This window comes from Dipodomys ordii, unplaced genomic scaffold (assembly GCF_000151885.1).
Source record: "Dipodomys ordii isolate 6190 unplaced genomic scaffold, Dord_2.0 Scaffold164, whole genome shotgun sequence".
In the NCBI taxonomy this organism is placed as follows: Eukaryota; Metazoa; Chordata; class Mammalia; order Rodentia; family Heteromyidae; genus Dipodomys; species Dipodomys ordii.
The window spans coordinates 292,796-313,910 of NW_012267380.1; the positions used below are offsets into that span (position 1 = coordinate 292,796).

Here is a 21,115-nt window from a genome sequence, read left to right on the forward strand (position 1 = left end):
CCCTCCCACAATCCCCCAGTCCGCCTGGGACTATCTGGGGTCCCTTTTACAGAAACACAAGCATTTCTGGTATCAAGACACCTCTTGATGAGGCAGGTTGCGGGCGAGGGAAGGGGTGCCAGTTCCCACCTCACCCTCCCCCAAGCCCAAGAACAACTTCTGGGTGCCGCCTCTGCCTTGGGACCTTCCCAGGATCTGACTGTGTGACACAGCAAGAGGCCCTTCTGTGGGGGCTCAGCGTCCCTGTCTGCACAACAGGGAGGGTCAGGCTGGGGGCATCTTGCAGGCCCCACCACCTGCAGGGGTGCTAGGCCACAGGGATGACTAAGCATGCTTCGTGTTTGGCATCAAGAGGTATCTGACTGGTGGCTCTGCCACCCCAGCCCCTCAGGAAGCCAAGGCACCGCCAAGTTCAGCTAGTGCAGCCCCATGGGCCCAGGACGCCCCAGCCCTGGCCAGGCCCTGCCCTTTGAAGGAACCTTTACCCCTTCTTCCTGGGCATACTAGAGGGGAAAGGACAAGATTCCCCATCCCCCCTCTTGGCTTTCTTTGTCCCCGTGTTACCTTACCAGCCCCTGAGTTGAAGAACACCATGCAGGAGGGTGGACATATGATCTTTGTCATCAGGTTACCAGTGGGGACACTGAGGCAGGCCCAGAGCAGCTCAGTAACTCAGCCAGTCTCTGAGCAAGACATTGGGCCTTTCTCTTCTAGCTCAACACAGGGACCACTTGGCCTGGGGACTGCGTTTGTGTCTACTGGGTCCACAAGGGGTCTATGCCAGAATACCCCCAAAAAGTGACTCATGACTCTGCTCCCCACAGGAAGTGAGCTGCCCATCTGTGCAAGCTGCGGCCAGAGGATTTATGACGGCCAGTACCTCCAAGCCTTGAACTCCGACTGGCACTCAGACTGCTTCAGGTAGGCTGGGCTACCTGGGCAGAGGCCCAGGGACCTGGGTTCCCCACCTGGCGCTGTCCCTGCTTATTTATCCCTAGAGAGTCCCTGATGTCCAGCCCCCTGCTAGTGAAAGGTGCTCTGACCAATGGGTCCAGGGAGGACTTCCTATTTGGTTATTTGGACCTCTAATGGGCTGGGAAGGTGGCTCAGTGGTAAAGCGCTTGCCTTGCATGCATAAGGCCCTGGGTTCGATTCCTCAGCACCACATAAGCAAAAAAGAAAAAAGCCGGAAGTGGCGCTGTGGCTCAAGTGGTAGAGCGCTAGCCTTGAGCTGAAGAGCTGAGGCACAGCGCCCAGGCCCAGAGTTCAGGCCCCATGACTGGACCAAAAAAAAAAAAAGTAACAAATCCTTCTAGAGTTGCCTGCTGGTGGCTCACACCTGACACCTTAGCTACTCAGAGGGCTGAGATCTGAGGATCATGGTTCAAATCCAGCCCAGGCAAGGAAAGTCCCTGAGACTTTTATCTCCAGTTAACTAGCAAAAAGCCAGAAGTAGGGCTGTGGCTTAAGTGGTAGAGTGCTAGCCTTTAGTGAAAAAGCTAAGGGGTAGTACCAAGGCCCTGAGTTCAAGCCTTAGAAGTGGCTTTTTTTTTAAGCCCTTTTTTTATACAATGACAGTATGTTTGTATTTAATCTATGTGAGCTTCTAGTACATGACGTGGTAGGCAGGGGTTGTCTGTGTGCCTAAAGCTAGCCTTGAACTGCTGGGGCCTCCTGAGTAGCTGGGCTATACACCATACCACCATGTCCCACCTTCCCCAAATACTTTCTAGGTTATTTTTAATACCTACTACCATGTAAATACCCTGTGCTAGTTGTTATACAGAATTGTTAGGGGCTACAGCAAGAAAAGAATGTTCAGTTTGTTTTTCGTGAATCGTTTTGATCCGGGGCCGATGCACACCCATGGATGGGGTGAGCTGGGGTGATAGGAGTCCTCCTGGCAGCTAGGCAGGGGAGGGCTTTTCTGAGTGGCCGATGAAGGGGAGAGGAAGACAAAGCAGGCCTGGGAAGGAGATGAGCCATAGCCCCTGGGCCCCAGCTGGCTTTCCAGAATGATCAGCCCTGCCCTTCACCCCAAGATCAACATGGCAGGGGTAACGCTGAGACCCATACTATAGTACCATACATGGAGACCTATGTGGGCATCCTGAGAAGCCTGGTACAGGGTCGGGGGGGAGCAGCTATGGGACCAGAGCCCCCCTCCCTGTGCACACAGGCATGCACATACATGCATGCTCCCACAGTGGGAAGGGACCCCAGGCAGAGCTGCTGGAATCCGGTGAGTGTTGGGGACACACAGTACCCACCTTGGCTGTGAGGCTGGAAGAGAGGTAGGCCCCTTGTTCTGGAGTAAACTCAGGGACTCTGAAGGCCTTCAGGGAACACGGAGCACTCTTGACCGGGACACAGGCAGTGCAGACCGTGGGGAGAACAGGCAGGGCATTCTGGGTGGCAGCAGAGTGAAAGAAGGTTGCAGTGCAGTGGCAGAGTTGAGACAGGCTTGGGAAGGTAAGCAGACAGTGGAGGACATGTCACTGACCAGTGCCATTCCAGAGGGCCAAGGGACCCCTTGGCAGCAAAGGGACTGCTTGTCATTGAGGGGCTGCGCTCCTGGGCCTGGCATTCAGAGGGTCACTTGAGGTGGAGAAAGTGATCTAGAGAGAATGGCCTTTGGCAAGTGCAAGCTGAGCATCCCTAATCCAGAATGTCCCCCAGCCCAATATGATGCCACACATACAGCGGCCCATGCTCGAGCACTTTTGACAGACCACAGGCAGAACAGTCAGACACTAAATGCTTTGCACACAACTTCTTCCAGGAAGACAGGCACAGACACCCAATGCCTGTCTGTAATCCCAGCTACTCAAAAGGCTGAGATCTGGAGGACTGAGATTCAAGCCAGCCTGGACACCAAAGATCCCCTCCCATCTCCAAAATAACCAGCAAAGAGCTGAACTGGAAGTGTGGCTCACATGGTAGAGGACCAACTGAGCCAGTGCTGGGCCCTGTGTTGAAAACAAACAACAAAAAACAAACAAAAAAAAAAGCCTTCAGGCTATGTATGTTGTAAGGTGTATACAAAACATGAATTTCATATTTAAACATTGGCTTCTTTCCCAAGTGGTCTCATGAGTGTGCAAATCTAATAATCCTGGGATATTTGGGATCCAAAACAACTGTGGTCCCAACCATTTCAGACTAGGGATTCTCACCCAGTTTTTGCCATATGAGATGGCATTTATTACCATCTTTTAATGTATTTATCCAGTTCACATGAGCGAAATGAGGGCTTGGCCAAAGCAAGTGCATTGCTGAGGTGGTAACAGCTTGGGCTGGGGTTGAACTTATGTCTTGCTGTTTCTGCACACTGCAGCTTTGAAGGGGCAGGGCTGGGAGTGGTGCTGGTGACAGGTCTGGGGCCAGCGGGCTCTGGAGGGCTCTGGCCAGATGTCTGAGGCTCCGTTTCCCTCTGAAAGCATTTAATGGCAGGAGCCATTGGTGGCACTGAGTCCTTTGTCCCCCTCAAGCTGCTATGGCAGGTGGTAGAGGCAGTCCCTCTGCACACCCTTCCAGGTGGAACCTCCCCTCCTGGGTCCCGGAGGAGCAATGCCCAGATAGGCCAGCGGGTGCCTGGAGTCCCCCCATGCAGCCTGCTGTAAAGCCTGAACTCTACCACAGCTCCGCCTGCCCCTGACAGAAACTGTAGCCCACCTTCTAATGGGTGAGCCAAGGAAGAGACCAGGGCAGTGTGGGGCTGTGGAGACAGCGCTCTGGGGCCTGGTGAGCCTGCTAGTGGGGTCACCCCAGCTGTATGGATGTTTTGGGGGGAGCCTGTAGAAGGTGACCTGGCTGTGCATCTTTGGATGCAGGATCTGAGCCTTTGGGCCCCGCTTCATTGTCAGGCGCCTGCCCTCAAGGAAGCCCCAGGCTAAGGGGACAGGCAGCCTTATGGCTGGAGGGAGACTTAGTCAGGAGAGCAGCAGGAGGGCTGCTCCAGGCCCAACATGCCCCTGGCATTAACATAGGGTTTAATCACCACCCTGGGGCCTTTCTCTAGGTCTGACCAACCCTGTGGGCCCCCACCCAAAGCCTGGCCAGCTTGAGCATTCTAGGCTTCCCTTTCCCAGTGCGGCCTGTGAGGTCCCCTCCAAGAACCCTCCAGAGCCTCAGCCAAGGCATCCCCTGAGGCTGGGAGCACTGCCAGGGTGAAGAAGGCCTTGTGCCGCTGGCTGGTCATGGTCTGGGTCTGGTCCAACCTCCCCTTCTTCCAGTTCCAGAGTTCTTGCATGCAAAGATGAGCTGTCCGTGGAAGGCGACCTCTGTCCCTGGGGGAAGCACCGGAAGAGGCAGCTGCTTAGGAGCCTGTCCTTGTCCCCAGAGAGGCCTAACTGCTCAGTGCTTTTGTCCAGGCAGATGCTGAGGAACACAAATGGTAGCACTCTCCAGCGGTTCAGGAGGAAAGACAGAGTGGAAGAGTCAGAGCCCAAATCGCTCCCTCCCACACACACCTCCCTTCCTGGGGTCAGATCCTAGACCCCTCCCCCCCTGCTTCCCTGCCTAGAGTCAGAGCCTAGATCCCTTACCCCCACCCCCATACCTCCCTGCCTAGAGTCAGAACCTAAATCCCTTCCTCTGCACCACAGCATTGGAGCCGCTTCCTGCTTCAGGCTCACACCAAGCCCCTTGGCCTGGACCCTCCCCTGTGGCGTGGCCACACTGGCTCCACCCCATGTGCTCTCCAATCCTGGCCCCTGAAATAGGATGGGGAAGCTCTGAGTCTGCCACTCAGGCTCTCTACGGGCCTCCAGTCCAGTCCCTTGCCTCCAGTCCAGTCCCTTGCCGTAGCTGCTCAAGATGCTGCTGGCCCCGGCCCCAAGAAAAAACCGCTTCTTCCGAGGGGCTAGGTATGTGGAGTCCCCTCCTGCCTGACCCCAGCCCTGAGGGCCGGCTGGCAGAGGAGACAGGGGCAGACCACCTGGGACTTTCCAGGGCAGAACTGAAACTCATGGTCAGGTTGGCAGCCGTGGGCGCACAGGCCATTACTGAAACTTCTAGGCCTTGAGTGTGGCCTTCCCTTGAAGCAGATTTTCCCAGCTCTTTCTCCTCCCCTTGGGCTGGGGCCTAGGGGAGGGCTCCGGGAAGAAAGGACCTCACACCTGTCATTGGGTGCCTGCAGAGGGGCAGGTCCACAAGAGGGTCCTTCAGAGTCCGCCTCTGGATGGTTGAGGCTGGAGGGTGGGGTCTCCTTCCTGTGTGCCCTCTTCCAGCAAAGGTGTGTGAGGCCCTGCCAGGCCTGAAGCAGGACTCAGCCCACCTCGGGTGGAGACAGGTTATTCAGGCAGGCAGCCGAGGGTGCCGTGCAAACCACCAATGTTCTCTGGGGCCAGGCAGGCGCATGGCATAGGGGTCCTGAGAAAGGTTGGGGGGGCAAGGAAGGGCTGCAGGGAGGAGGGAGGACTGAGGGCACTCCAGATCCTGCTGGTCCTGCAGGAGTGAGCAGCAATGCTAGTGTGTGCAGCATGCGAAACAGAGAGTCCACCACAGCTAAGGATGCTCTCATGACCCAAGTGTGTGGTTGGTGGACAGGCACTGAGGGAACAGCTGGGGGCGGGGGCTCCCCAACCTCACTGTCTTGTGAGGTCCTTTTTCTATACCTTCCCCAAGTGTCTACCCTGGGATGTGGGCAGCTTGAAGCAGCACATTTGCCATCCTAAGGCCTGCTCTCTCACCCTGCCACCGCCACCTCTGTCGTCTCTCCCCCCCTGCCCTGCCCCAGGGAGAGCTCATCAGTGCTTGGTACATCAGAGCTCCTGGTGCTTGATACTCCCATCTCCACATCCTGGGTGCTTGGATTCCCACCTCTGCTTCCTGAGTGCTTAGTACTCCCACTTCTTCTTGGGTGCTTGGTACTCCCACCTTTGTTCCCTTGAACCTTGAGGGCTTGTGTTCCTCTGCCCCAGCAGACTCCCCAACAATGGGGAACCAGCTGGATTGCTTTAAAGAAACAGAGTCCTGAGCTGCCTTGCTGCCCTCCTCCCCCCAAGTTCTTTTGAGCCAATTAAGCATGCCTAGCCTGCAGCAGTGCAGTGGCTGTGTGGGGGTGGCCCAGAGCTTGTCCTCCAGAGCCTGGGTCTTCCTTTCCTGGTGACCCAGTGCTCCTGGCTCTGCAGCTCACGTTTATGCTCCGGTCCAGGCCTACCATGTACATGAAGACCTGGGGCACCCCCAGAAGCCAGTCCCCCACTTGCCTGGAGCGCTGGCTGCAGTCTTCCCAGCACCAGGCCTGTGTGGGAAGAGGCCAGGCAGGTAGCTGTAGGTCCTAGCGGCTGGGGCTGTGTTTCTCCCAAGCATCCCTGGAGGCCCTGGGGACTCTGGCCCCGGCACCCTGCACACCAGCTGCTTTCCTGTGGGAAGGGAAAAAAGGAGACAAGCTGGCAGACCACGCGGGTGCTGAGCATCCAGGAAGCAGCACACGCTGTGTGCTGGCTGGCTGCATCCTGGCTTCCCATCCATCCTGGTTAATACTGAGCCTCGTTCCTACTTTGCATCTTAGTGAAAAAAGGCAGGTTTTCACAGCTTGTAGCCACACATGGGGGACCCAGGACTGGGAAGCCATGTGGCTCACCCACCTTAGTGGCCCCCAGTGAACCTCAGGTGGCCTGGAGTTTCAGCAGGGGTGAAGAGGTGGTAGTAGGCATGGCATCTCCTAGTGCTGCCTGAACTGCTGGGGTGGGGGGCACAGATCCTAAGACGGGACCTCTAGTTTGTCCCATTCTCCTGCCTGGGGACCCAGCACAAGTCCTCACCCTATCCTCCTGGCCTGTGTGACCAAGGACAGGGGTCTCTGAGGCTGGTAGGTGGGCAGCTCCTTATTGTAGAACTGCTCTGGGTGGTATCCACTCTATATAGGGTATTACTGAGAAGCTAAATGGGTTTGGATCCATCTAAATGGGGTTCAGATCCTTCCCTGCCCGCTGCCAAGCCTTGTGCCCCAGCACAGGCTATCTGTGCCTGGGGGACACAGTAGCAGGCCAAGGGGAGGGCCAGGTCTGATGTGGGAGGGGGAGGGGGAGATAGGGAGGGCCAGGCCCGGTGTGTGTGTGGGGAGATGAGGGGGCAGGCCCAGTGGTGGGGGAGATGGGGGCAGGCTCAGTGTATATGAAGAGATGGGGATGGGGATGGGGGGAGGCCCAATGTGGGGAGGGGGCGTATGCCCATATGTGTGGGGAGATGAGGGGACAGCCCCAGTGTGTGTGGGGGGGTGATGAGAGGCAGACCCAGTGTGTATGTGGGGAGATGGGGGGAGGCCTGGTGTATGTGGGGGGGGGTGGAGGGAATGGGAGGGACATGCCCAGTGTTGGGGGGGGATGGGGGCAGGCCCAGTGGGGGGGAGGCAGAGCTGGAGCAGTGACGCCATCTCAGCCATCTCGCGGCTCTCTCCACCAGGTGCAGCGAGTGTGGCGCTGCGCTATCACACCAGTACTACGAAAAGGATGGGCGGCTCTTCTGCAAGAAGGACTACTGGGCCCGCTATGGCGAGTCGTGCCACGGCTGCTCAGAGCACATCACCAAGGGGCTGGTCATGGTGAGCCGCCCCTTCCACCGGCATGGGGGTGCGCATGTGCACCCACGGCGTCCAGCCCAGGGGGTCCCTTCCCACTGCCATGGGGATGTGCATGCCCACCCGTGGTGTCCAGTGACCAGCTCTGGGTGTCCTCATCCTCTCCCTTCTACCTTCGCCTCTTCTCTGCTTGCACACTATGTCCTCGTATTCACGTCCCTCTGTCCCCTGTCCATGCACCTGGCTCCGTACCATGTGCCAGGCAGCCACGGGAGAGACCCTGCAGGCTGAGGACATCACTGTCCCCTACCAGGTGGCCGGGGAGCTCAAGTACCACCCTGAGTGCTTCATCTGCCTCGCCTGCGGGGCTTTCATCGGGGATGGGGACACCTACACGCTGGTGGAGCACTCCAAGCTGTACTGGTGAGCACCCCACCCTGCCTCTCCCAGCCCTCCTGCCTGGCACAGGGGTGCTAGGGTGCTGGCCCCCACACCCAGCCTTGCATGCAGTGAAAGACAAATGTTGGATAGGACAGAGATGAGGCCCAGCAGACATGCCAGCTCCTTTCCTGCAGTGCCATCAGCACCGGCACAAACCCCACAAGCTAGGATGCCATCCCTAGCCAGACAGCCATGCTTCAGACCTCAGATCCCCATTTGGGCCCCAGGCCACTCACTTGCTCCTCTGGCCAGGCACAGGGACCCCACAACTCCATCCCTGTGATAATTTGTGACTAAGAGCACAGCTGGAGCTGCATGTGAAATCCTAGTTTATTATAAAGGACCCGTGTTCACCAACCAGAGCGCCTCACTTCACATTGGGGTTGCACGTGTCATGGGGATGTCCAGCCTCTCCTTCCTGCCCTGCGCGCCCTCCCCTGCCTTCCCCTGCCATTGCAGCCCCAGGGCTCATAAATAACTCATGCCCAGGACTTGCTCTCCCTAGGGCCTAGGAACAGAGACAGCCTGTCCACAGCAGGGGTGAAAAGTGGCCTAGCAGCAGAGCCTGTCCTGGAGAGTCCACCTGGAGGGCTCCTCATCCTGAAGGGAGTGTGGGGAAGGGGCTGCTGGGAGGTGGGGCTGAGCCTGTCCTCTCTCCCCCAGTGGACACTGCTACTATCAGACCGTGGTGACCCCTGTCATCGAGCACATCCTGCCCGACTCCCCTGGCTCCCACCTGCCCCACACGGTCACTCTGGTATCCATCCCCGCCTCTGCCCATGGCAAACGAGGCCTGTCCGTCTCCATCGACCCCCCTCATGGACCTCCAGGCTGCAGCTCAGAGCATTCCCGCACTGTTCGTGTGCAGGGGTGAGTGACGGCTGGCCAAGGCCGGGGTGGGGGGGGTAGAGGGAAGCAGGGAGGGTATAGTAAGTGGCCATGGCCACAGTTGCAGGTGTGTGGCAGGTCAGGATTGGGGACCTGAGGATGGGTGAAGCATGGCTTCAGAGGGGCCCAGCGGTGACATGTTGGGTCTCTGAGATACAACACTTGACGTGAACAGCTTAGGCAGGGAGAGAACTGGTTTTAGGTCACAGCTTCATGGGGTCAGGGTCTGCGGTAAGTGGACCAGCAGTGGGGCGTGGGAGAGCCGCTACTCAACTCATAGCGGGTGGCAAGAGACACCCAGTGCCCAGCCCACCCAGCTTTCTTGCTCACAGCTGGTGCTCTACCATGGGTGCCTGGCAAAAATACAGATTATTTAGACTGCAATCTTACAAAACAGCTTCTTGATTACAAAGGTCAAAATCCGTTATGGCAGAGAACATGAATCAGTCAGTCAGCACCCTACATGAAGGATATGCTGACTTCAGGCATCAACCTGTGCATTCACTGGCCGGCTTCCTGCCACTCCCAGCAGTGAAGGGTAGGAGCAGCTAAGTGCACTTGCTCATGTGCATGAACCCCTGTGGGTGCTCCTATCCCCACAGGAAGGAAAGGATAAGGCATATTGGTCCACGCCTGTAATCGCAGTGCTAAGGAGGCTGAGGCAGGAGGATCCAGTTTGAGGCTATTCTGAGCTACATATCAAGACCCTGCTTCCAAAAAGGAAAATTTCTGTAAATCATTGTTTTTTTTTGTTTTATTGTCGTTTTGTTGGTCATGGGACTTGAACTCAGGGCCTGGGCGCTGTCCCTGAGCTTTATTGCTCAAGGTTACCACTTTACCACTTTGAGCCACAGCACTACTTCCTGTTTTCTGGTGGGTCATTAGAGAGAAGAGTCATATATGCCGTGTGCTGGTGGCTCATGCATGTAATCCTAGCTACTCAGGAGACTAAGATCTGAGGATTGCTGTTCAAAGCCAGCCCAGGCAGGAAAGTCATGAGACTCATCTCCAATAAGCTCCAGAAAAAAGAAAGTGGCACTGTGGCTCAAAGTGTATACCAGCTTTGAGTATAAAGAGTTCAGGAACAGTGCCCAGGCCCCAAATGACAAAAAGAAAGAAAAAGAGTCTTACAGACTTTCCTGCCCTGGGCTGGCTTCAAACCACGATCCTCAATCTCAGCCTCCTGAGTAGCTAGGATGACAGGCGTGAGACACTGGCACTGGGCTCATTTTCTTTTTTCTTGAACTCTGTCTCCTCAGTGCCTTACCTCCAATCTGTTTCCCCTATCTCAAAGAACTAGGAGAAGAAAATTCCTTTAAAAGCCTTTAAAAGCTCAGTAGCTCACAAATGTAATTTCAGCTTCTCAGGAGACTGAGATTTGAGAAATGCAGTTTGAAGCTAGCCCAGATGAGAGATTCTTACTTCCAGTTAGCCATCACAAGGGCAGAAGTGGAGGTGTAGCTCAAGAAGTAGAGTGCCAGCGTTGAGCAAGGGAAATTAAAAATACTAAGGGAGAGCATGGTGCCCTAAGTTCAAACCCAGTATCACATTCACACACACACACACACACACACACACACACACACATATACACACACACTCACACTCATGTACACAGCCTGGTTTTTTTGTTTGCTTTTTTTATTTTTTGCCAGACCTCAGGCTTGAACTCAGGCTTGAGCACTGTTCCCAAGCTTTTTTTGCTCAAAGGCTAGCATCTACCATGTGAGACATAGCACCACTTCTGGCTTTTTCTGTTGATGTGGTACTGAAGAATTGAACCCAGGGCTTCATGCATGCTAGGCAAGCACTCTACTACTAAGCCACATTCTCAGTCCCTGGTTATGAATCTTGGTCTTCCTATCTCTGCTTGCTAAATAGCTGGGGTTATAGCTGTGCACAGCATTTATGAGAGCCTGGTGTGATCATGCATGCCTGTAATCCGAGCATTCAAGAGACAGGCAAAAGGATCACAAGTTGAGTACTATAGAGAGGCTTTGTCTCACAAAACAAAAACAAAAAACACAACCTATATGAGAATAAATGAAAGCCAGAAACCAGCTAACACCAAGCACCAAGCAGTTAAAAGAAGCACAAGAAGGGAATTTGGTACATCGGCTGTTCTGAGTTCGCTTATGACTTCCCAATCATGCCTATCCCCGGCCTGCCCCATGGCACAGAGCGGGCTGCTGGCTACTGCTGCTGGGTGAGTTGGGGTTGGGTGGGAAGCTGGTGGATCTGTACCCAGTTAAGACCCATCTTGTATTTGTCTGATCCCAGCATGGCAGACTGTGGAGGACAGCTTGGCCCTGCACAGTGGGAGTAACAGTCTATTAACTGGAGCCCCTGAACATCTCCATTATGTTTGCCTGCCCATGTCAGGCACCAATAATCAATTACAGAAATCATTAACCTCATAAGAGCTCAGCATTCTGAAGAATACTGAACCATACAAGATAGAATCATTTACTCCCTCATCCCCACAGCCTCCCCCACCCCCCAACCCCCCCACCCCATTTTGAGTTGCCAGAGGACCATCTGACCACTGCTCTGCCCACAGCGTGGACCCAGGCTGCATGAGCCCAGACGTGAAGAATTCCATCCATGTGGGAGACAGGATCCTGGAAATCAACGGCACACCCATAAGGAACGTGCCACTGGATGAGGTCGGCCAGAGTGGGTGGAGGCAGAGCCTAGGCCCTCCCCCATGGCCACCACTGGCTCACCTGTCCATACACCTGTCCCCCAGATTGACCTGCTGATCCAGGAAACCAGCCGCCTGCTCCAGCTGACTCTGGAACACGACCCTCATGACACACTGGGCCATGGGCCAGGGTCTGAACCCAGCCCCCTGGGCTCCCCATTGTACACCCCCAACCAGGAAGCTGGAGGTTCTGCCCGGCAGAAACCTGTGCTGTAAGTCCCCCTGTACCCTACTGCCCTTGTCCCTAGGCCTCAGGTTTCAGGGACTTGTACCCCACTGTCCCTTGTCCCTGGGCCTCAGAGGCCCAGGACCTGGCCTCCAGTCCCCCACCCCCCTAGCTAGTAAGGGCAGAAGCCCCCATGAAAGGGGTATTGCCACAGAATAGTGTGTTTTGTGAAGACTGTGTGGACCAGATGCCACATACCTGTAATTGACTCCAGCTAATGGAAGGGGGGAGGGGGAGGGGAAGGGGAGGAGATTCTGGTCCCAGGCTAGCCCCAGGCAAAAGCACAAGACTCTGGGGAGCAAACTAAAGTAAAACAGGCTGAGCCAGCTACTGGTGGCTCATACCTGTAATCCTAGCTACTCAGGAGTCTGAGAGCTGAGGATTGCAGTTCAAAGCCAGCCTAGGCAGGAAAGTCTGAGACTCATACCTCCAATAAACTACCCAGAAAAAGCCAGAAGTGGCTCTGTGGCTCAAGTGGTAGAGTTCTAACCTTGAACACAAAGAGGCTCAGGGATAATGCCCAGACTCTTGGGTTCAAGCCTCACAACATTTTAAAAAAGTGAGCTAGGAAGGTGGCTCAGTGGTAGAGCGCTTGCCTTGCATGCCTGAGGCCCTGGGCTCCATTTCTCTGCCCCACATAAGCAAAAAGAAAAAAGCCAGAAGTGACGCTGTGGCTCAAGTGGTAGAGCACTAGCCTTGAGCTGAAGAGCTGAGGGACAGAGCCCAGGCCCAGAGTTCAGGCCCCATGACAGGACCCCAGAAAAAAAAAAAAAGTAAACATGTGTGGCAGGTGGTGAAGTGCTTGTGTGGAAAGGGTGAGGCCCTGAGTTCAATCCCTGTTACTGACCCCGAAAAAAACCTTTTTCTGAAGCCAGCATCTGAGGATCATGGTTTGAATCAACCCAGGCAGGAAAGCCCTTGAGACTCTTATCTCCAATTAACTAGCAAAAATCGAGAGTTGGAGTTGTGGCTCAAGTGATAGTGTGCTGTCCTTGGGCAAAAAAGCTCAGAGACAGCACCCAAGACTTAGGTTTAAGTCCCAGGAGAGGGTGTGTGTGTGTGTGTCTGTGTGTGTGTCTGTGTCTCTGTGTCTCTGTGTCTGTGTGTGTGTATTCTGCTCTCCTTCATAATAGAGACAGAATACCAGAGCCAGTGAGTCGACTGCTTCTGGGGTCCAGGTCCATATCTTTGAACAGAGATGGGATTCGGGGCTAGAGGAAAAAGCCCAGAGCCACTGGGCATCTTAACAAGTCTCTGCCCCTGTCCCCCAGAACCTGGAAGAGAGGTCCTCCAGCCTTGGGTGGGGGACAGGGAAGTCAGAGGCTACATCCCCACACTGGCACACTAATAGCCCAGTCAGGACAACAGAAGTGAAGGGAGCTGGATGCTGGCTCCAGAATGCAAATGGGGCCAGGGTCTAGGGCATCCTTGAATTGGGATGGCATAGAAGGGTGCAGAAGAGGGACTAGGTGTCATGTCCCCATGGCACTGGGCACCCATGTCTTCCAGGAGAAGCTGCAGCATCGACACATCCCCGGGTGCGGGCTCTCTGGCTTCGCCGGCCTCCCAGCGCAAGGACCTGGGTCGCTCAGAGTCCCTCCGTGTGGTCTGCCGGCCGCACCGCATCTTCCGGCCCTCCGACCTCATCCATGGTGAGGTGCTGGGCAAGGGCTGCTTCGGCCAGGCCATCAAGGTATGGTGTGAGGATGGGCTGGTGGAGACCTCTTCCTCTCCCTATACCCAGCCTGGCATCCAGGCTCCTCTTCTCTGGTGTTGGGGTATGGCCTTGATCCTCTGGTGTTGGGGTCTGGCGGCAAGGGTCAGGATTATACAAAAGTGCTTCAGAGATGCTGGGGACTGGGTGAGGAGCCCATGGGCCCATGAGCCGCCATTCATTCTCCAGGAGAGCCAGGAGCTGACCCGGCCCAGCCAGGCCGGTCCCAGACCTCTGGCCAGCCAGGAAACTGCAGGGCCTTGGTTTCCTCCCCTGTAAAGGGAGGGTGCTCCCTACGCCCAGTATCCCATTGTCCTTGGGACATCTGTAGGCCCCTGGCTGTCCCTGCATTGTACCTCGGTTCCCCTGTGCACACAGGTGACTCACCGGGAGACAGGGGAGGTGATGGTGATGAAGGAGCTGATCCGCTTTGATGAGGAGACGCAGAGGACGTTCCTCAAGGAGGTGGGTGAGGTCGGCCTTCCTGGGGACCTTGCCCACTAAGGGGGCCAGGGCTCTGGGGTGCAGTGACACTCCTGGCATCGACACGCCTCTGGAAGCGAGAGGGCAATGGAGGGACTGGGGCTCGCAGCCCTGCTCCTTAAGACTGGCTGGCTCTGGCTGGAGGAGAAGGGGAGTGAGCCTAGACTGTGTGTACCCCACCAGGTGAAGGTCATGCGGTGCCTGGAGCACCCCAACGTTCTCAAGTTCATTGGGGTGCTGTACAAGGACAAAAGGCTGAACTTCATCACCGAGTATATCAAAGGGGGCACCCTGCGGAGCATCATCAAGAGCATGGTGAGCGCTGGCCCCGCCCACTGCCATGGCCCTGCCCACAATCGTGGCTCCACCCTCAGGACTGGCCTGCCCACAATTGTGGCACCACCCTTGGCTGTTTTTATAAAGTGAGCTTAGGCCTGGGAAGTAACTCAGTGGTAGAGCACTTTCCTGGGGAGTTCCAGTCCAGCACCACCAAAAAAAAATTTTTTTGTAAGTTTACATGAACAACTTGCAAGATTTCAAAGTTGTCCACAGGCTAGGTGTAGTAAAGCACACTAGTAATCTCAACACTCCAGAGGCTGTGGTGGATGGAAGAATTGAGGCCCCAAGCTGAGGGGACCTGTGGGTAAGGCAGGAGCTAGTTCTGGAGTTTGAACTTAGAACCTTAAGCTTACTTTACATACCTGCTCACACTTGAACCACACCTCCAGTGTGGTATTTTGCTAGCTAATTGGAGATTGAGTGTTGTGGACTTTTTTGCCTGGGCTGGCTTCAAACTATGATTCCTTAGATCTCAGCCTCCGGAATAGCTAGGATCCCAGACCTGAGCCATAAACACCAAGCTCATTTTGTCTTCATTTCTTCGATAAAACAGAACATGCTGACATTTCAATATGTAAATATAATTCCTATACAGCCACAGTAAAACACACATAACCTTGCCAGGCACCAGTGGCTCACGCCTGTAATCCTAGCTACTCAGGAGGCTGAGATCTGAGGCTCACAGTTCAAAGCCAACCTGAGCAGGAAAATCCATGAAACTCTTATCTCCAATTAACCAGCAAAAAGCCAGAAGTAGAGTTGTGCCCCAGCTGGTAGAGTGCTACCCTTGAGCAACGAAGTTCAGCAACAGCACCCAGGCCCTGAGTTCAAGCCTCAGGACTGGCCAAAAAAAAAAAAAACAGCAGAGACAAAAAAGTCCATGAGTCTCTAATCTCCATTTTACCAACAAAATGCCAAAAAAGATATTTGATTGGTCTACACACCTTAAAAGGTGTATACAAGAGGGAGCCGGCTACCTTCTGCCCCTCTCAAACACTGGGATCCTGTGACTGTCACCTCTGTGTCCCCACCTTGGCTCTGCTGGCTCCATCCTAGCCATTGTCCTTCATCCCCAGGACAGCCAGTATCCGTGGAGCCAGAGGGTGAGCTTTGCCAAGGACATCGCTGCAGGAATGGTGAGTGGCAGGTAGCCTGCTGCCCCTGTGAAGATAGCCCCGCCTCTCGCTGCAGGGAGTATGCTTCAGCAGGGACTGAGGCTGGGGGGTGGAGGGTGGGAGACAGGAAGAGGCGGGAGAAGAGGAGCCAGCAGCTGCCTCCTGATCCTCCTCCTCATACCGCCTAGGCCTACCTCCACTCCATGAACATTATCCACCGGGACCTCAACTCGCACAACTGCCTCGTTCGAGAGGTAAGCAGGGGCCCTGCACTGGGGGCACAGAATCCACCATGCTCCCAGCCTGCCTTCCTGGAGGCCCCCTGGCTGCCTCCCTAGCTCATCACATTGCAGACAGCTTGAGTACCTTTGTCAGAGTGGCTTCCCTGGGGGGCGGGAGGGGGGTGCTGCTGCTCAGGAAGGCCCTTGCTGTGAAGGGAGGGAAGCCCTCACCTTCAGAAGTCCCCAAGCTGAGGGGAGCCGTGGATAAGGCAGAAGCTCAGCAAGCCTTTCAGGAGTCTGCTTAGCCTCCATACTACAGCCTCGATGACCCCAAGATCAGAGCCGCAAACCCTCCTGTCCTCCAGTGTGTCTGGACTGAGTTGTGTTTTTGTTTTTGTTTTGTTGTTGTTGTTTGTCGATTTGGGGGCTTGAACTTTGGGCCTGGGCACTTTCCCTGAGCTCTTTAGCTCAAGGCTAGTGCTTGACCACTTGAGCCACAGCACCATTTCCAGTTTTCTGGTGGTTAATTCTAGATGATTCTCACAGACTTCCTGCCAGGGCTGGCACAGAACTGCGATCCTTAGATCTTAGCCTCCTGAGTAGCTAGGATTACAGGTGTGAGCCACAGGCACCCAGCCTGGACTATGCTTTTGCTCCAGAATGCATGTTTACAATATACAAGGTCCTGGGGTCCAACCCCAGCACCTTTTGTCCTCACTGTGGAGGCTCTGAGAACCCCACTGCATCCCTCACTGTCAGGGGCTTCAGACCCATGTATCACAAACAGAAGAGACTCTTTACAGTACAGATCCTCAAGTCCAGGTCAAGCCCTCTGAGGGACAGGACAGGAGCCAGCCCCCGACCTGTCCTGGTGGCATAGGCCATTAACAACCATTGCCCAGTGGGGATATGGTCTGAGGACCCTGTGTCAAGGCTTCCTGGCTTGGAACCAAGTACACTGGCACACCCCTGTAATTCTAGCTAGTGGGGAGTTGGAGATAGGAGAATGGTTGGTTGAGGCCGGCCTGGGACATGGGTGTGGGGTCACACTGGCAGCCAGTTCAGGAGCTTCAAACAGCTTGTTTGCAAAAAGCAGGGGAGTAGGGGTGGGTGGAATCCACTACCCTTCAGAGGTCACTGGATGTCAGAGGTGTATTGGGGTGCGGGGGGTTGAAGGGGGGTGCCAGTGAGGAGCAGGCTAGGCAGGACCTGCTCCAGCAGGACCCTGCACCCTTAATTTCGCAGAACAAGAACGTGGTGGTGGCCGACTTCGGGCTGGCTCGCCTCATGGTCGATGAGAAACCACAGCCTGAAGACCTGCGCAGCCTCAAGAAGCCAGATCGCAAAAAGCGCTACACGGTGGTGGGCAACCCATACTGGATGGCACCAGAGATGATCAATGGTAAGCTGGCCCTACCCCCTCCAGGCCCCGCCTATGCCAGAGACCCCACCCATGAAGGCACCTTGCCCCACCATAGCTCTTCCTGGCCCCGCCTCCACCAGCTCTCCACCCCTCCGCTCAGATCCACCCCACTCCCCAGCCCCTGCCATTCCACTTTGGTCCTGTATTTGTTATGCTGCAGCTGTAAGACATTTCCACATACTTGGAGGCGTCTATAACAAACTATTGTGCGGTCCTGGAGGTCTGAAGTCCAGCCTCGGGCTGGGAAGGTAGCTCTGTGGTAGAGCATTTGCCTAGCATGCCTGAAGCCCTGGGTTCCATTCCTCATCACCACATACACAGAAAAGGCCAGAAGTGGCACTGTGGCTCAAGTGGTAGAGCATTAGCCTTGAGCAAAAGAAGCTCAAGGATAGCACCCAGACCCTGAGTTCAAGCCTAGGACTGGCACAACAATAACAACAACAAAAATAAAGCCCAGCCGGGCTCAGATGGCTTGCCTGTAAATCCTAGCTACTCAGGAGGCTGAGATCTGAGGATATGGTTCAAAGCCAGCGGGGGCAGGAAAGTCCATGAGACTCTTATCTTCAATTAACCACCAGAAAACTGGAAGTAGCTCTGTGGCTCAAGTCATAGAATGCTCGCCTTTAACTGAAGAACTCAGGGACGGCACCCACGCCTAGAGTTCAAGCCCCACAACCAACAACAACAACAAAAAATAGTCCAGCCCCAGTCTCCCCAAGCTGAAATCACAGGTCAGCCGCCTAGTCCTGCAGGCTCTTAGGTCCAGGCAAATCTTCCCAGTTTTTTTCTGGCTTCCATACAGCTTCTCATTCCTTGGCTCTCAGACCCTGTTTCCATCCTTTTTATTTTTGAGATAGGGTCTTAACTACATAGCCAAAACTGGCCTCCAGCTTGCTGTCCTGCCTCAGCTGCCCCGTGCTGGTGTTACCAGTGTACACCCCCACACCTCCATACACACCCCATTTCCTTGCCTGAGTAGCTAGAATTACAGGCATACACCGCCTTCCCCCAGTGACCCTGAGCCCTGTGAATAATCCAGGATGACCTCCCCCAGTTCTCTTGGTCCTTTGTAGGCTCCTTGACAAGCAGGTGACACACAAAACATCAGTTCAGAGCAGGCAGATGGGTCGGCCAGCACAGTGCTGGGAGTAGAGTTTGTGTGGTCCCTAGCTAGCCTGCCCTGTGCAGTGTTGACAGCCCTGCTCTGGGGGCCCTAAAATCCTGGCCTACTGGTTGCTATTCAGCTCACCACCATGGCAGTCCTCCTTGGTTTTATTGTGGTTTGGGAGGATGCATTAGTTGTACAAGGGGGAGTCTCCTTGTGACATTCCACAGGGCATACAGTGTACCCCCTTACCTCACCTCTCCATCCCTTTCCCTCACTCCACTCCTCCTTACAGTTGTAATAGGCTTCATTGCTCTACTTTCTTTTTTTTTTCTTTTTTGGCCAGTCCTAGGACTTGAACTCAGGGCCTACGCCCTGTCCCTGAGCTTCTTTTGCTTAAGGCTAGTACTCTACCACTTGAGCCACAGTGCCATTTCTGGCTTTTTCTGTTTATGTGATACTGAGGAATGGAACCCAGGGCTTCAGGCATGCTAGGCAAGCACTTTCCCACTAACCACATTCCCAGCCCCTGCTCCACTTTCATATATGTGTATAAAGTAAGAGTCTAACGGACTTTCCTGCCCAGGCTGGCTTTGAACCGTGGTCCTCAGATTTTGGCCTCCTGAGTAGCTAGAATTACAGCTCCGAACTTTTTCACTTATTTATTTATTTATATTATTTATTCATTTTTTTGCGATGCTGGAGATCAAATTGCATAAGCTTAGCTTGTGCCTCTCCCTGAGCATCACCCCACTCTAAAACTCCCCCAATGGAATCATTCCAAGTTTTGGCCTGATGCTTTTGGACACACAAAGTCCATGATTTACCCGGAATACTGGGTTGTGAACCCACAACTGTGGCCTTGCTAAGCAGACACTCTACCCCTTGTGCCACACCTCCACCCCTTTTTGCTTCTGCTGTTTTTCAGATTGGGCTTCACACTTTTGCCTGGGGTTAGCATGGGACCTCATTCCTCCTACCTACACGATTTGAGTAATTGGGATCACAAACACAAACCACCACACTGGTCTTATGTTTTGTTTTTGTTTTTTTATTTGTTTGTTTGTTTTGGGGGGGTCTGGTCGTGGGGCCTGAACTCTGGGCCTGGGCACTGTCCCTCAGCTCTTCAGCTCAAGGCTAGCGCTCTAGCACCTCCAGCTTTTTTCTTTTTGCTTATGTGGTGCTGAGGAATCGAACCCAGGACCTCAGGCATGCAAGGCAAGCGCTCTACCACTGAGCCACCTTCCCAGCCCCTGGTCTTACGTTTTGAAATGAGGTCTCATGAACTTTTTTGCCTAGGCTGGCCTCCCTACTTCCCAAGTGCTAGAATTTTGGCACAGGCCACCATAGCCAACTTGCCTGGACCTTCTAGTCCTCAGGGTTCCTAGGACCTGGCAAGGTTGGGGGTCATGTCTAGCAGTGCCCTCTTCCCACCTGGCTTTTGCCATCTTTGTCCTCACTGACCCCAGGTCTCTCTGTGCAGGCCGCAGCTATGATGAGAAGGTGGACGTGTTTTCCTTTGGAATTGTCCTGTGTGAGGTAGGAGTGAAGGTTGGCGGCACGGGCCTGGGCAACATCTATACTCCCCAGCCCCAGCCTGCGTGACCTGCCCTTGAGCCCCCAAACTCCCAGTCAGAGAGCCCCAGGTTAACTCGTGGCCTCATGCGGAACAGATCATCGGACGGGTGAACGCAGACCCTGACTACCTGCCACGCACCATGGACTTTGGCCTCAACGTGCGGGGCTTTCTGGACCGTTACTGTCCCCCCAGCTGTCCCCCCAGCTTCTTCCCCATTGCTGTGCACTGCTGCGACCTGGATCCTGAGAAGAGGTGAGTGGGGGACTGTGAGTGGTTGGGCCACTCCCCAGCAGAGCCAGCCAGCCCACGCCCCCCCATCCCCTGGTGTCTCCCATCCCCAGGCCCTCCTTCATGAAGCTGCAGCAGTGGCTGGAGTCGCTCCGCATGCACGTGGCCGGCCACCTGCCACTGGGCCCACAGCTGGAGCAGCTGGAGAGGGGCTTCTGGGAGACGTACCGGCGAGGCGAGAGCGGCCTGCCCGCCCACCCCGAGGTCCCCGACTGAGCCCAGCCAGACGCCGCCCCAACCCCACCCCAGCACCCACCCACACCAGACTCCCTTCCACTCCGTCGCCAGGCACAGGGCAGCAGCACTCAACCTGTCTCCAGAGCCAAGCCTGGCACAGCAGCGCCCCCTGCAGACCGTGCCCCTGCCCTCTCTGCCCAGGCCCCAGGGCTGTGCACACCCCACCTTGCCCTACCTTACCTCTGCCTCGGTGGGGCCAGCCCTCACTCACTTCTCCTTGCATGAGCTGGGCGCCCAGGGAGTTGTGCCACACACACACATCTGCCCGCTGTGCCTCTGAGCCCAGCTGGGCTGAGAGGGGCCAGGCAGTGTGCCCAGCACCACAGGGGCTGTCCCAGGACCTGATGCTCCCCCACACACACCCCTGGGGTGTCAGTGTAGAAGCAGATCACCATAAAACCCAAATCTCAGAGAGAGAGAGAGAAAGGCCCTGGTGCAGGCCTGGCTGCGGCCCCTCCCCCTGCTTTGGGCCTTTTTTTTTTTTCCTTTAAATCAAAGCCACTTTAGTAAGAAGGTACCAGGCCTCAGGGTGAAGAGGGTCCCTGAGGAGGAGGGAAGCCAGGGGGGCCATGGCTGAGGTTCCTCTCCCATCCCATCCTGTTCACCAAAGCTGCAGCCGCCCCGCCCCTCCCCTGGCATCCCCCGTCCTCTGGGTTCTTTCTGTGTAATCTATTTTTTAAGGAGAGTTTGTATTATTTTTTCATAAGGCTGGAGCAGCAGCTGCTGGGGGCTTGGGGTTTTCTTTCCTTGGCGGGTGGGGGTGGGAGGGCCATTTTGTCACCTTGCCTCAGTTCAGATCGGGGACATTAAAACTGTGAAGCTCTCTC

At 55.2% G+C, this 21,115-nt stretch overlaps 1 protein-coding gene across 1 annotated transcript; it reads left to right on the forward strand.

The window, feature by feature from the left end:
- The first annotated feature begins 4,818 nt into the window (after nucleotides 1-4,818).
- Limk1 (LIM domain kinase 1) lies at nucleotides 4,819-20,548 on the forward strand. The gene is made up of 15 exons (XM_013033233.1): nucleotides 4,819-4,868; nucleotides 7,411-7,549; nucleotides 7,839-7,948; nucleotides 8,630-8,836; nucleotides 11,415-11,520; nucleotides 11,604-11,770; nucleotides 13,294-13,477; nucleotides 13,877-13,963; nucleotides 14,165-14,296; nucleotides 15,397-15,456; nucleotides 15,624-15,689; nucleotides 16,902-17,058; nucleotides 19,668-19,723; nucleotides 19,858-20,015; nucleotides 20,105-20,548. The coding sequence occupies exons 1-15, from the start codon at nucleotides 4,819-4,821 to the stop codon at nucleotides 20,265-20,267; spliced, it is 1,842 nt and encodes a 613-aa protein (XP_012888687.1). The 3' UTR covers nucleotides 20,268-20,548.
- Nucleotides 20,549-21,115: the final 567 nt, after the last annotated feature.

Excerpts from the sequence above, each read along its gene's own strand:
- Limk1 (XM_013033233.1), top strand. The coding sequence starts at position 4,819 with ATGCTGCTGGCCCCGGCCCCAAGAAAAAACCGCTTCTTCCGAGGGGCT. Across the intron at positions 7,550-7,838 it reads TCACCAAGGGGCTGGTCATG|GTGGCCGGGGAGCTCAAGTA; the intron begins GTGAGCCGCCCC and ends GTCCCCTACCAG. Across the intron at positions 15,690-16,901 it reads ACAACTGCCTCGTTCGAGAG|AACAAGAACGTGGTGGTGGC; the intron begins GTAAGCAGGGGC and ends TTAATTTCGCAG.